General features: G+C 39.2%; 2 protein-coding genes across 2 annotated transcripts; both read right to left on the reverse strand.

Moving 5' to 3' along the window:
• Window positions 1-4,460: 4,460 nt before the first annotated feature.
• On the reverse strand, window positions 4,461-8,790 carry LOC146453868 (protein fem-1 homolog B-like). The gene is made up of 2 exons (XM_085096112.1): window positions 8,457-8,790; window positions 4,461-7,759 (listed from the first exon to the last, which is right to left on the reverse strand). Exons 1-2 carry the CDS (start codon window positions 8,657-8,659, stop codon window positions 6,007-6,009), a joined length of 1,956 nt encoding a protein of 651 aa, XP_084952238.1. The 5' UTR covers window positions 8,660-8,790; the 3' UTR covers window positions 4,461-6,006.
• Window positions 8,791-10,845: 2,055 nt separating this feature from the next.
• LOC146453869 (protein fem-1 homolog B-like) lies at window positions 10,846-14,795 on the reverse strand. Its single transcript, XM_085096113.1, has one exon. The coding sequence runs from the start codon at window positions 14,591-14,593 to the stop codon at window positions 12,671-12,673; it is 1,923 nt and encodes a 640-aa protein (XP_084952239.1). The 5' UTR covers window positions 14,594-14,795; the 3' UTR covers window positions 10,846-12,670.
• Between the last annotated feature and the right edge of the window lie 163 nt (window positions 14,796-14,958).

Below are 14,958 nucleotides of genomic sequence, written 5' to 3' on the forward strand. Positions count from 1 at the left end.
GAACGCGATCGAAGCTAGCCCACGAACTATCAACTGCTGTAGAAAACAAATATTGGGCGGGAAGCTATTGTATCGTAATTGTTTTTTTTTTTCTCATTTATTATTTCCGGGTGAATGTCAGTTTCACTTCCGTTTGGAATCTCATTCTTAAAAAATGAAAATCGAAAATTCAATTTTTCGTTTTTTCAATGCCATAAAAAAACGAAAAAGAAAAATCAAATTCGTTTTTAATGCTATAGAAAAACTAAATACAAAAATGGAAGTTCGAATTCCGTTTTCCAATGTCGTAGGAAAACAAAAGACGAAAAACGGAAGTGGAAATTGGAATTCCGTTTTCCAAAGTCGCAAAAAAACGAAAAACGAAAATGGAAATTGGAATTCCGTTTTCCAAAGACATAAAAAAAACGAAAAACGTAAATGGAAATTGGAATTCCGTTTTCCAAAGTCGTAAACAAACCAAAAACGAAAATAGAACTTTGAATTCCGTTTTTCAATGTTGTAGTAAAACGGAAAACATAAAATAAAAGTTGTATTTCATTTTTTCATGCCATAGAAAAACGGTTGGCACTAAGGTACACGCATTATTTGAGTTTTAAGGTGATGCATCTTTTTTTAGCGGTAGCTAAGTAGTTTTCAAGGACAAAGTTTCTGCATCGTGAGCTGACCTGACCTGAAGTTGTAAAGAGTGTGACATTTTTTCCTGTATCGGGCGGAGCGGGGTACAGACTACACTCGATAGTTGTTTTAATGGAGCCACGGACTTGTAATGTTGAGTTTGTACTTGGAGAGTAAAACGCTTTTTTCTTAATTTTGTAGTCTATAGCACATTTTCTACTGATTGAACCATTTTTTTCTACACGCTAACTGGTATTAGGTTTTCAGCTTCTTCACAGTTTTAACCTTAAAGGAAAGCCATTTAAAATAGCCTTACACCTTCCTTGGGTCTTCTAGCACTTTAAAACGACAACTCTTCTAGCTGTTTTGATCCGCTAAATTGCCAACTTCCAGTAAGTCACTACAGGCAAGGAACACTGCATGTAGTAGTTTTTCCTCAAGGGCCCTGTTTCTTGGTGAGGGGGAAGGTCCCTAGATAAGAGACCTTGAGGTGCGAGTGAGAATATGCCGGTGTAAGACCCTCATTAGTCCGAAGACTGGGCCAAAACCCAGAACATAGTTTGTCACTCCAAAAGCAAATTCTTCTTCACACAAATATTCCATCACATTTATTCCATAAAATTTGTAGTTGCAGAAAATGTGCAACGTCCACATACCCCTTCCCCCCTCCCACAACAAGAGAGATTGGAAATTCCACAATGGGGATGGGAGCTCAAAGTTTCAAAGTTCTACAGTTTCAGAAGTACATCTTAGAGTCCAATATCTTTTTTAAAGGCACAGCCTTCCTGAAGAATTAAAGCAGTGCCTTTCAAAATGTTGGATTCTACAATTTACTTTCTCAACGAACGGTGAATTCAGCCATCCTATTTGTTGACTTGAGGCTAGGCTGGGTAGCAGGTGTTTCCACCCCTCCCCCCTCAGAGATCAAGAGGGAGATAGTGGGGACAAGGAAAAAGTCAAACTGGGCGGGAAAAGTTCGAGGAAGAAAAACAAACCGGGAACCGCCCACTGTTCGACTTTTTTCTCATACCCACTTTCTGTCCCTGTGTCTCCAAGAATGAGGACTATAAGTCTAATAGTTTGCCCTGGGAATTTGTAAATGTGAAAAAAAGCAATAAAAAAGGTCCCTTCTTGTGCAACAGCTGATAGCCTCGTCATGGAGACACTTTATATTTTTAACATACATAGAACATCCCTAAAAAGTGGAGGGGGACAGGGGGGCGGGAGCCCGGGAGAATAGGGGGCGGGAGGGGTACGGGAGACGGGAGAGGAAAGGGCGGGAGGCGGGAGTTCTAAGAGGACGGGAAGCGGGAGAGCAATACAAAACGGTGAATTTCTTCACTTATTAATGCGTTAGAACACTAGCAAAAAAAGAACTCAACAATGTTGTACAATGTTATTTGTCTTCCCTATAGCGTCCTCCGAGGCTTTACACAATATTTTATATCCGAGGGCACACGAAAATTCGTGCTCAGGCGATAAACAGGGTTACTTCCGGTGAAATTGTAAACCCTTTCATGGTGTTACGCCATCATGAGCTCATGAAATGTCAAGCGTGGCATGTGTACACATGTGTGAGTGCCGCGCAAGTTTTTAGAAGTCTTAAAAGAGGTGAGCAAGGCGAGCAAGTACGCGTCTTGTAAATTTAGTATCAGAGATATAATCAGAGATATAAAAAAATTCAATGTCGTCAAAGACCATTTTAGTAGTTCTTAGTATTTCTCAGTGCGGTAGTAAGAAATCTGGGGCATGGACGACTTTCTTGGGAGTTAGCTCCCAATGACCGTCAATCAGACTGTACAAAAGATTTTGCTGCATGGTGTATGGGAATTTGCGAACGGAATGCTGTTTCAATGAGCACATGGAGAGTGCGGAGTGGTTCGTTTAACGACACCGGTTTTTTCTTTGGACAAGGCAAAATCGATTCCTATTACAATAGGCAGCCAGCATGGGGAGCAGTCAGGAGCGACTTTATAGAAAAGAGGAGTAGGATTAGGAGTAGGAGGAGATCAGTGCAGCCTCCTCTGCACATTGATGAAGACTTCTTTTTGATGAACAGTTTGTCCGGCCTAATTTCGGACGCTTTTTGCATTTAATGCATTAATTCTTTCCTTAGAGCAGTAGCAGCGAGCTTAGAATTCACCACCAGAGATTTAAACCTTGGATTGAAAGTAGGTCCTAAAGTTTTATTTTACCATTTCCCGAACTAAAAGCAATTTTTTCACGCAGTTTTAGGGAGTAAGGATATCGAGAAAGATATCAAGATTATAATTAGTGTATCAAGTAAACGCGATGGATCCGCAATAAGGCGCCGAGAATTAGGCAGACATACCACGCTCTAACTGGGGCGTTTGGCTGCCAGCTCGCCATGTCCTACTTCCCCATTTGAATTACATGATCCCAGCAAATGAATAATTAAAAAATGCAACAATTATTACACTGCACGATGGACTAAGACTGTTGTCATTAAAAGAATGGTTAAACCGTCAAACAAGACGAACATGTTAGTCAAAAATTAAATACAAACAGCGGTGATAAACATAATAAACTTGCGCATTTTAGCTTGACCTGGCATATGAAACGTCAGGTTACATAAAATGCGCAAGTTTATTATGTTTATCACCGCTGCTTGTATTTTATTTCTGATTAAGCTACGATGGCTCAAGAACAAAAGTCTCTATGTTAGTCAAAACTTCATTACTTCAGAGTACAAAACCTATCAATAATGTTAACGTTAATCAAAATATATATAGTAAAAAAATGAATAATGAAAGGCCTGAGAATGGTACGTCCTGGTACAGCTTTATGACTAATACGGGTTTTAAAGCCTTCTAATTTACTTGGCGACGGGAGAAACGCGAAAAAGGGCGGGAGGCGGGAGGCAAAGGTACGGGAGGCGGGAGGTTCCGACCCCCCTGTCCCCCCCCACTAAAAAGGCTTTTTAGCATCAACGTTTAAAATGAATTAAACAAATATATGAAAATGAAATTAAAATATACAAATAAATAATTCTAGTAATAGAGGTTTTTGACAAACAAAATAAAAAAAAAAAAAACAATCATAATGTTGACTAAGGCTTAGAGCACTCCATGTCACCATTTGTAAGTCGATTATGTGGGTAGTTATATAAAGAAAAGTGTGCTTAAGTTTAGTTGCATGTGATTAAAAGTACAATCAGACATGCAGAGGATTTCAAGAAACCCAAACTGAACACTTAATCTGACTCTATTAAAGCAAAACTATTTATCTTACTAACACCCTCTGCATGTAACATTGTATTATTAATCACATGCAAGTCAACTTTTGCACACTTTTCTTTATATAACTACCCTTATAATCGGACTTACACAACTTTGAAAGTGATGACATGGCATGGAGTCATCGAAACAACAGCCAACATTATTATTGATTGCGTTTATTTTAAATAAATAAATAAATAAATAAATAAATAAATAAATAAGTAAACAAATATTAACAAAAATACTGTATAAATGGTAGAGCACAAACTTGTGACCAGTTTAATGGACAATTAAATTAATATTAATCCAATGTTGACTAGCATCTATTTTCTGGTCCCCAGTCAATGTTGTTACTTTTATGTAGGTCAAGAGAATAAATGATATGATCACAAAACTTAAGATGAAATGACTTGAAATTCTCCAAAAACACAGAAAAAGAAACACAGAAGGAACTGTGAAGAGAACATAAAATTTGATAATAATAATAATAATAATAATAATAATAATAATAATAATAATAATAATAATAATAATAATAATAATACTTTAATACAGTTGAAGCTCTCCTTGTGACTGCTCTCGTAGGCGACCAGCTCTAGTATTATTTATTAAAAGCTCCCGTAAGCGACTGCGGCCACTTTTGGAAATTACCAAGAAGTCTTTTGCTTTGTTTGTGAGCTCTTTTAAGCGACCATTCAAAGACTTTGATGTACTGTTTGTAGAATTCAACACTTTAATAAAAGTTGACACTTCTAAATCTCAAACAACCATCAATCATGAAGTCCTAGAGTCAAAATGTTGTCATGTCAAACTTCAATGTTTAATTTGTCCTTTACATATGGTGAACTGATATTCCTCAGTCAGACACATTATCACTTTAGCAACACATCAGCACATTCTTTATTAGCTGTTGTGCAAATTATACTATTTTTTAATGATAACAATTTTTATTTGCCTTACGTGACAGCACATTTACAATACTGAACACTACTAACATTCCTTACAATACTCACAATACTAACCGCAATAACCATATCTACATCGTTAACAGTACTTACTATACTTACAAATACTAAAATAACTAATACATCCTGTCCATGCTACATGGAAGAAAAAAAAGGAAAGAAAAATACACTTATTTGAGTCTAGACAGGAAATAAATTGTAAAAATAGGTAAAAACAACAATGATAGTAATACGGGATGGCATGAAAGAAGAATGACTGTGTCAGACTGTGCCACTGAGAAATAAATTTTTTTGAGATAAAGGGTTGCCATTTGTTGTTAAAGACAGTGATAGTATTGTTTTTGGTGGCTATAAATTGTTCCGTGAGGGCTTTCTCATGCAGTTGTAGTTTAAAGAGCTTGAAGTCTAAGGATTTCTCGTTTAAGAAGCACTTATGTATGAAATATTTTGCAACGAGTAGAGCAAGATTTGTTAAACCTTTAAACTTGCGAGAGCAAAAATAACCATACAGTATTGACTTGTTTGATAGATTGAGATTTACATTTGTCATTATAAACCACTATGCGCGAAAGGATCTCCAAAAATGTTGGACAAAGGGACAGTCAACCAGCAAAATGCTGTAAAGTATGTGTGTCAAGATTGCATAGGTAGCACGTGTTGCTGGTAGACATTTTAGCTTTCATAAGTTTATCCTAGGTGTAGAAGATATTATGATTTATCTTAAATTGAAACAGTGCTAGTTTGACTTCCTTTGTCATGTGAAAGGGGCATCACTAAAGTTTTGGGAGCTCCGAGGCTCTGACGCCTTGGCTTAACATTCCTGCAAATTATGCTATACATACATCTGATATTGCAATCATCTGAATCAACATTTAAAAAGTTTTTGTCTAAGTAGATGCATGACTTTTACTTTCACCAGCCATGCATGAACAAAAACTCCGGTCAGCGACCTGCCTCTATTGTATCAGTGATTAGTCACTTCAAGAGCATATTCTTTTAAGTGACCAGCCCTTGTTACGATCACTTTTTCAAATAATTTCCCGAGGTGATTGCTTACAAGAACTTCCAAAACTATAAATAGTGTTTCTCCATGACTGAACACTGATCAGTTCAAATAGATCAAAATTGAACCAAAAAACAAAACAAAACAAAAACAATGCTGGAATAAATGTGTGCTTAACTGCATTTCAATGCATGCTGATGTATTTTTCAAGTGTTTTGGGAACCACCCCCAGATAAGGAAGTCCAAACTTTTTTACAGCTCTGGCACTGATGCACTTTAACTCCAATGTTTTTCTTTCTGAAAGAATCCTGTGGGCATCATCAGTTTTAGCCACGTCAGCAGTGGTTTCACCCTTGTTGTTGGCAAAATCATGATGAGCACCTCCATCAAACAAAATCTCCAACATATCGCTAGGATCTATGCTGGGACCGATATCGGGATCAATACTGGGATCAATACTGGGATCAAAAGAAACAGCTAAGTGAAGTGGAGTATTTCCAGCACTGTTGGTAGCATTGACATTGAAACCTGTATCTAAGAGAAGTTTCAGTGTTTTGGGGCACAGTGGCAGTGGTAGCCATGTATCATAGGAATGTTTACATCTACCACCACAAGCCATATGTAACAATGTATTTCCTTCACAATCACGGGGGTTCATATGGACAAGTTTCCGTAACACTGATAGATCTGAGGTTTTCTCTTCCTCACAAAGTTCAGCTCTTGAAAATAAACACAACAGTACCAAAAAGAAAAGTAGAAAGTCATTTGACTCCTCTGTTTCCTCCCGGGTCGATTCAAATATTTCATCAACAGATCCAGCTTCATGTAGTCTGTCGTACTTCTGAGTGAACTTCAACTTTGATGCTGATAGTTTCTCAAACTCAAGGATGGTTTCCTCAAGTACTTCAAGGACTACTTTTTCTGCTAGAGGAAAATTGTTTTTAGTCATGTCGTAAAACACCTCAATTAACCTTTCTAGATTGTCACTGATTGAATTGTTACAGTTCTGGTCTATCTTAATTGCATGTCTGTACAGTGCTATGCAGGCATAGAAATTCCTGGTATCCTTATAGTAAGAAGCAAACTTTTCAATGGGCTTAAGAAGCAGTTTGCTTTCTGTTCCAAGGATTCTCTCTCTAATGATAAGGCCCTCTATGCAGATGGCTTCATCATCACCTTCTATCTGAGCTAGTTCCTCAACAGTTTCACTCTCTTTTCTGTACTGATAAGCTTCCACAGGTTCCATGGTGTGTTTAAACAAAGGATTTAAATGGTCTTGAAACCGTTCTGTCATTCCACGCATCATGTACTCAAATGCACGCATACAGCCTGAGGCATCAGGAAACTTTTTACAAGCAATAGAGGCACCAAGAAGCTCTAAGGCATCAATTGATTGTTCCTTTGTGCATTCTGGTCTGTTGATTAACTCCTCTACCATAAAAGGCACACATTTATCGCTTGCGAACCGAAGAGGTGTTAAACCGTCCTTGTTGCACAACTGGGCTGCTCCAAAATCCAACAACTTGTGAACGACCGTATCAAAGCCACATGTTATAGCAAGGTGAAGAGCAGTGTTACCGTCTTTATCTTGAAGATCCAAGTTAGCTCCATGCTCGACGAGGAAGGTGACTGCATTTGCGTGCATTAGTTTGGTTGCTATCATTAGAGGGGTGTAGTTTTCGTCCGTAACTGCGTCCACATTGGCTCCATGTTCAACTAAACAACTCATAACACCAACATGGTCATGGTTAACAGCAACAAATAAAGGCGTAGCATGGTAGATTAGCTCAAAAGGTTCGTTCAATCGAATACAATAAGGACCACCTCGTCCTTCCACGTTTGCCTTGTAACTCAGAAGCACTCTCACACAGTCAACATCTCCGCTATTAATAGCAATTATCAGCGGATTATCTTTGCGACGAAAAAGATTCATATGTCTTAGGCGTCGTCCACACGTATCCGGAAATTTGTGAAAACGGAAATTTTTTTTTACGAATACGGCTTGCGTCCACACGAATCCAGCGTATTTTCCGGCCGTATCCGGAAATTTTTGAAAACGCTCTCCTGAGTGGAAATTTTTTTATCCGATACGAATACGTATACGTGTGGACGGTCGTATCCGGAAATTTTCGAATACGCTTTTCGTCATTCTCTTGGATCCAGTCTTCACGGCGAGCATTATAAACAAACATGGCGTACAGCAAGGTTGTAGCTTCTTTGTTAGTTGCTCTGATTTCTAGTTTGATATCATGCGTTCAGATAAATGCAGCTGTGATAAATTTACACAACCAATACATTAGAGATCGACAGGATGTTTTGAGATTGTTATCAATGAACAGTGGGCATCATAAAGTCAAAAAAAGAGCGAACCATCACAGCAGGCGATTCTGGACGCGACCAGGAAGGACAAGCGCATGGTGGGACAATTTTATCAATGGCACAATGATCGAAGAAGAATGGAGAGAGAATTTTAGAACTGGGCACTAGAGCAAATCAGAAAATTTCCAGATACAATCGGATACGTGTGGACGGCTGAAAACGATTCGAATACGCTGCGTGTGGACGAGAAAATTTTTCGCATCCGCAAAAAAATATTTGCGGAAAAAAAAATTTCCGGATACGTGTGGACATGGCCTTATATCCTTATCCGAATACAACAAAAAGTGAACTGTTCCCAACGCCGAAGCTCTCTCGCTGGGATTCATCGGCTGCAGCAGTTCACTGAGTAAATCAGGATTTCCAGAAGCAACGGCTTCAAAGACTAGTTCTGATGGATCATCAGGATATTCCCTCCTGACATCACGCTGCAACCAGGAAGAAGCTTCGCCATTCGCCATTCCGAAGGTCTCGTGGAAGGCCGAATTACAATGACAAGCCAGACAGTGACTTGTTTTCACTATTAACCACTTTGGAGAAAGACTGGATCACGATTCCGTTTGTTAACACTTCCCAGATCGATGACACTATTTCGAAGTTCCGAAGTGGCCATTTTGGAAAACGTTGAATCCGCGAAAGGCGCGCGCCAAGCATGAAGGGAGCGAAGGGAGCTCTGTCCCTCTTCCTCGTGCCCAGCCTCTGCAATTAAGAGGACAGTCGCTTCCTCGTCCCCAGGCGTCGCTCCTTGATCGTGTGCTGTTCGTGTGGTGTTGTGGGACTGATTTAGCGCGGTGCGCGTGGCGTTGTGGGACTGATGCATTGACGCGTTTCGCTTCCTTCCCATTAACCCCCGCGCTCCCTTATTTTTTTTTGCTCGGCGCCTGGGGACGAGGCAGGGACAGTCGTGTTTAGGGGAGGACTAAGACCCCTGCGTGCCCCTGCTCGTAGTGCGACCCCCCCGTAGTGCATTCCTCCTCTTCAGCTCAAAGGGAAGCCAGCTGGTGCAGCAGGCCAGGCGTTGGAGGGGGAGGGGGGGGGGGGGAAAGGGGAAGAGAGCGCGCGAGCTAAGCAAGAGAGCGCCAAGGAAAGGGAAGAGGAAGCCCGCGCCGCGTTCCCCTCGCTTCGCGTTCTCTCACGCGTGTGACTCATTTTCCCTCTCTCCTCCCCCTTTCTCGGCCCTTGGCAATGTATGGCAAGATTCGCGAAGCATATCTTCCATTTTCACTAACTTGTAACATTACGTGGAACTTTGCAACATATGATAAGACAAATTTCTTATCTGTCCATTTTTCAGTATAAAAATGCTTAGAAGTGACTTAGGTAAGATAACCAAATGGTTCATTTAGCTTCCTTACTTTGCACATTATTCTAACTAATAATTAATTTAATTCTATATATCACCACTAAAAATTGTAAGAATGAACATGTACATTGAAAAAAAGCACAAATAAAGATTATTATTATTATTATTATTATTATTATTATTATTATTATTATTATTATTATAAGTAATTTATTCCAGTTTAAGCACCACGGAGACTATAACCGTCTGAAAAGAAAAAAAAATGCAAATTAAAAATAAACATCTTTAAAAATCCCAACTGGCAGGGAGGCTTACACTGTTGGCTATTTACAAAGCGTGGTCGAAGATATTAAACCGGGGACCACCATGAAACAAATCCAGCGAATGGTCAGCCAAGGTACTTGAGCTAGGAAAGTTGGCTCCCCTTCCATGTTGGAGTTTTTGTGCCTGAAATTGTCATAACATCAATTGGAAACTATTTTGTCCACGATGGCATTGATACTTAAGCACAATATATCTTCGGCCATTGAAGACGGCGTTCTCCTACCACAGGTCAAACTCCCGTTCCCTCGATGCGGGAATGGGGCTTAATATGGTAGAGGAGGGACAAAGGCGTAATATAGAGTAGACTAGCCACGCACTGGTCATTTTACCTTGTGTACAACTCCCTACAAAACGACTGCGTTTGAGGCCAGTAATCGGCTTAGTAGAGAGTAAAAGAGACAGGGACTTTATTGACGGGGAGTGGGGACTCAATGAGGGGATGGGAGCTTAATAAAGGGGGTATATAATAGTGGGGTGACAAGGACGTAACTATAGGGAGACAAGGGCTCTTATATGGGGTATGGGGGCTGAACAGAGGCGGTAGGGGGATTATTGTTAAAAGAGATCTTTAAAGTGATGCCTCTGACGAATTATCTTATGATTCTGCAAACCTTTCCTTTTACAAGTTTGTAACATATTTCCTTTTAGCAGCATTAAGCGAAATATTGGCTTCTACAGTTTATTTTTCCCAAAGAACGGTGAATTCAGCCATCCTATTTGTTTACTTGAGGCTAGGCTGGGTAGAAGGTGTTTCTCCTCCACATTCCCCCTTCAGAGATCCAGGGGGGGATGGTGGGGACAATGAAAAAGTTAAACTGGGCGGGAAAAGTTCGAGGAAGAAAAACAAACAAGGAACCTCCCACTGTTCAACTTTTTTTCTCATACACACTATCTGTCTCTGAGTCCCCAAGAATGAGGACTATTAGTCTTATAGTTTTCCCTGGGGATTTGATGTGCGTAAATGGGAAAATAAGCTATAAGAAAGTTCACTTCTTGTTCAACAAAGAGCTGACAGCATCGTCATGGAAACACTTCATTTTATTTTAAACATACATAGAGCATCCCTGAAGGTGAAAAATTAAGGCAAAGTAAACAAATGAAGAAATTCTAACAATGGAAAATAAAAACAGGTGATGATAATGTTGACTGAGGTTAAGACGACTCCATGTCACCATGTTCAAAGTTGTGTAACTCAGTTATGTGGGTAGTTATATAAGGAAAAGTGCACAAAAGTTTAGTTGCATGTGATTAAAAGTACAATCTGACGTGACATGCAGAGGATTTCAAGAAACCGGAACTGAACACTCAATCTGACTCTATAAAAGCAAAACTATTTATCTTATTAACACCCTCTGCATGTCAGATTGTATTATTAATCACATGCAAGTCAACATTTGCACACTTTTCTTTATATAATTACCCTTATAATCGGACTTACACAACTTTGAAAGTGGTGACATGGATTCATCGAAACATCAGCCAACATTATTATTGCTTATTTTATTTTAAATAAATAAATAAACAAGTAAACAAACATTGACTCAATACTAAATAAAAATGGTAGAGCACAAACTTGTGACCAGTTAAATGGACAATTAAATTAATATTAACCCAATGCTGACTAGCATCTATTTTCCAGTCCCCTGTCAATGTTGTTAATTTTATGTAGGTCAAGAGAATAAATGATATGATCGCAAAACTTAAGATGAAATGGCTTAAAATTCTCCAAAAACATAGAAAAAGAAATACAGATGGAACTATGAGGAGAACGTAAATTTTGATAATAATAATAATAATAATAATAATAATAATAATATGTATACATATTTTATTGATTTATTTACGTGATATTTTAAGTTTCGCTTGGCTCACAGGTTACGCTACGCGCCCTGTGGTGCTTCTTATACTGTGCATACAGATAGTTTTACTGCGCATAATAATAGTAATAATAATAATAATAATAATAATAATAATAATAACAATAATAATACTTTAATACAGTTGAAGCTCTTTTTGTGACCGCTCTCTTAGGCGACCAGCTCTAGTTTTGACCGACACCATAATACCTTGTTATCACCCAAACTCCTCTAATAATTTATTAAAAGCTCCCGTAAGCGACTGCGACCACTTTTGGAAATTACCAAGAGGATTTTTTCTTTGTTTGTGTTTTTCTTTGTTTTCTTTGTTTGACACTTCTAAATCTCAAACAATCATCAATCATGAAGTCCTAGAGTCAAAATGTTGTCATGTGAAACTTCAATGTTTAATTTGTCCTTTATATATGGTGAACTGCTATACCTCAGTCAGACACATTATCACTCTAGTAACACATCAGCAAATTCTTTGTTAGCTGTTGTGCAAATTATACTATACATACATCAGATATTGCAATCATCTGAATAAACATTTAAAAGGTTTTTGTCTCAGTAGATGCGGGACTTTTACTTTCACCAGCCATGCATGAACAAAAACTCCTGTAAGCGACCTGCCTCTATTGTATCAGTGATTGGTCACTTCAAGGGCATATTCTTTTAAGTGACCAGCTCTTGTTATTACTTTTTCAAATTTCTGAGGTCATTGCTTACAAGAACTTCCACTGTAATGACTTTATTCACAGGATGTCCACCAGGTCGGTTTTAACCTGTGAATACCTAAGATTACAAAACTGTTAAGAAATGCAAATAAAAAGTAAACAACAATATTTTGAACCAACAAATTAACTATAAAAAACTATAAATAGTGTTTCTCCATGACTGAAGACTGTCTATGATCAGTTCATTTAGATCAAAATTGAACCAAACAAAAAACAAAACAATGCTTGACTAAATGCGTACTTAACTGCATTTTAATGCATGCTGATGTATTTTTCAAGTGTTTTGGGAACCACTCCTAGATAAGGAAGCCCAAACTTTTTTACAGCTCTGGCACTGATGCACTTTAACTCCAATTTTTTTCTTTCTGAAAGAATCCTGCAGGCATGATCAGTTTTAGCCACGTCAGCAGCTGTTTCACCCTTGTTGTTTAGGAAATCATGATGAGCACCTCCATCTAACAAAACCTCCAACATCTCGGTCAAAATGCTGGGATCTATGCTGGGATCAATACTGGGATCCAAAGAAACAGCTCCGTGAAGTGGAGAATTTCCAGCACTGTTGGTAGCATCGACATTGAAACCTGTATCTAAGAGAAGTTTCAGTGTTTTGGAGCACAGTGGTATATAATAGGAATGTTGACATCCACCACCACAAACCACATGTAACAATGTATTTCCTTCACAATCAAGGGGGTTTATATGGACAAGTTTCCGTAATACTGATAGATCTGAGGTTTTCTCTTCCTCACAATGTTCAGCTTTTGAAAATAAATACAACAGTCCCAAAAAGTAAGATAGAAAGTAATCTGGCTCCTCTGGCTTCTCCTTCTGGGTCAATTCAAATATTTCATCAACAGATCCAGTTTCATGTAGTCTGTCGTACTCCTGAGTGAACTTTAACTTTGATGCTGATAGTTTCTCAAACTCAAGGATGGTTTCCTCAAGTACTTCAAGGACTGCTTTTTCTGCTAGAGGAAAATTGTTTTTAGTCATGTCGTAAAACACCTCAATTAACCTTTCTAGATTGTCACTGATTGAATTGTTACAGTTCTGGTCTATCTTAATTGCATGTCTGTACAGTGCTATGCAGGCATAGAAATTCCTGGTATCCTTATAGTAAGAAGCAAACTTTTCAATGGGGTTAAGAAGCAGTTTGCTTTCTGTTCCAAGGATTCTCTCTCTAACGATATGGCCCTCTATGCAGATGGCTTCATCATCACCTTCTATCTGAGCTAGTTCCTCAACAGTTTCACTCTCTTTCCTGTACTGATAAGCTTCCACAGGTTCCATGGTGTGTTTAAACAAAGGATTTAAATGGTCTTGAAACCGTTCTCTCATACCACGCATCATGTACTCAAATGCACGCATACAGCCTGAGGCATCAGGAAACTCTTTACAAGCAATAGAGGCACCAAGAAGCTCGCAGGCATCAATTGATTGTTCCTTTGTACATTCTGGTCTGTTGATTAACTCCTCTACCATAAAAGCCACACATTTATCGCTTGCTGACAGAAGAGGTGTTAAACCGACCTTGTTGTACAACTGGGCTGCTCCAAAATCCAACAACTTGTGAACAACCGTATCAAAGCCACATGTTATAGCATGGTGAAGAGCTGTGTTACCATATTTATCTTGAAGATCCAAGTTAGCTCCATGCTCGACAAGGAAGGTAACTACATTCTCGCGCTTCCTTTGGACTGCTATCATTAGAGGGGTGTAGTTTTTTCCCGTATAAACTGCGTCCACATTGGCTCCATGTTCAACTAAACAACTCATAACACCAACATGACCACGTTCAGCAGCAATAAATAAAGGTGAAGCATGGTAGAACCAGTACTCCAAACCACCACTTTCGCAATTGTACCGTGATTTATGATAATGACCACCTTGACCTTCCACGTCTGCCTTGTAACTCAGAAGCACTCTCACACAGTCAATACTTCCCATTTGAACGGCAGCCATCAGCGGATCAAACATATACGAGCTTACACCATTCCAAGGGTAAACTGTTTCCAACGCCGAAGCTCTCTCGCTGGGATTCATCTTATGAAGCAGTTCACTGAGCAAATCAGGATTTCGAGAAGTAGCAGCTTTAAAGACTTGTTCTGATGGATGATAAGGATATTTCCCCCTGATGACACGATGCAACAGGGAAGGAGCTTCGCCATTTGCCATTCCGAAGCTTCGGAATGACAAGTCAGAAAGTGACTTGTTTTCCCTATTAACCACTTTGGAGAAAGACTGGATCACGATTCACTTTGTTAACGCTTGATGGGGCCAGTGTTTTGTCCCAGATCGATGACACCTGCTTCGAAGTTCCGAAGGGGCCATTTTGGAAAATGTTGAATTCTTTGCGAGGTGCGCGCTAGGCATGGAGGGAGGCATTTCCCTCTTCCTCGTGCCCAGCCTCTGGCGGCTTCGAGGATTGGGGACATACACAGACGGTTTAGTCCTCCCCTAATCATGACTGCGTGCATCGCCGTTCATTCTTCCACTTCAGCTCACAGGCAAGCCAGTGCAGCAAGCCAGGCGTTGGGAAG

The sequence above is a fragment of the Pavona decussata genome, unplaced genomic scaffold (genome assembly GCF_977016875.1).
Source record: "Pavona decussata unplaced genomic scaffold, jaPavDecu1.1 SCAFFOLD_322, whole genome shotgun sequence".
Taxonomy (NCBI): Eukaryota; Metazoa; Cnidaria; class Anthozoa; order Scleractinia; family Agariciidae; genus Pavona; species Pavona decussata.

Coding starts and splice junctions, on each gene's coding strand:
- LOC146453868 (XM_085096112.1), bottom strand. CDS start 8,659: ATGGCGAATGGCGAAGCTTCTTCCTGGTTGCAGCGTGATGTCAGGAGG. Junction 7,760..8,456: donor TATTCGGATAAGGATATAAG/GCCATGTCCACA, acceptor ACGACGCCTAAG/ACATATGAATCTTTTTCGTC.
- LOC146453869 (XM_085096113.1), bottom strand. CDS start 14,593: ATGGCAAATGGCGAAGCTCCTTCCCTGTTGCATCGTGTCATCAGGGGG.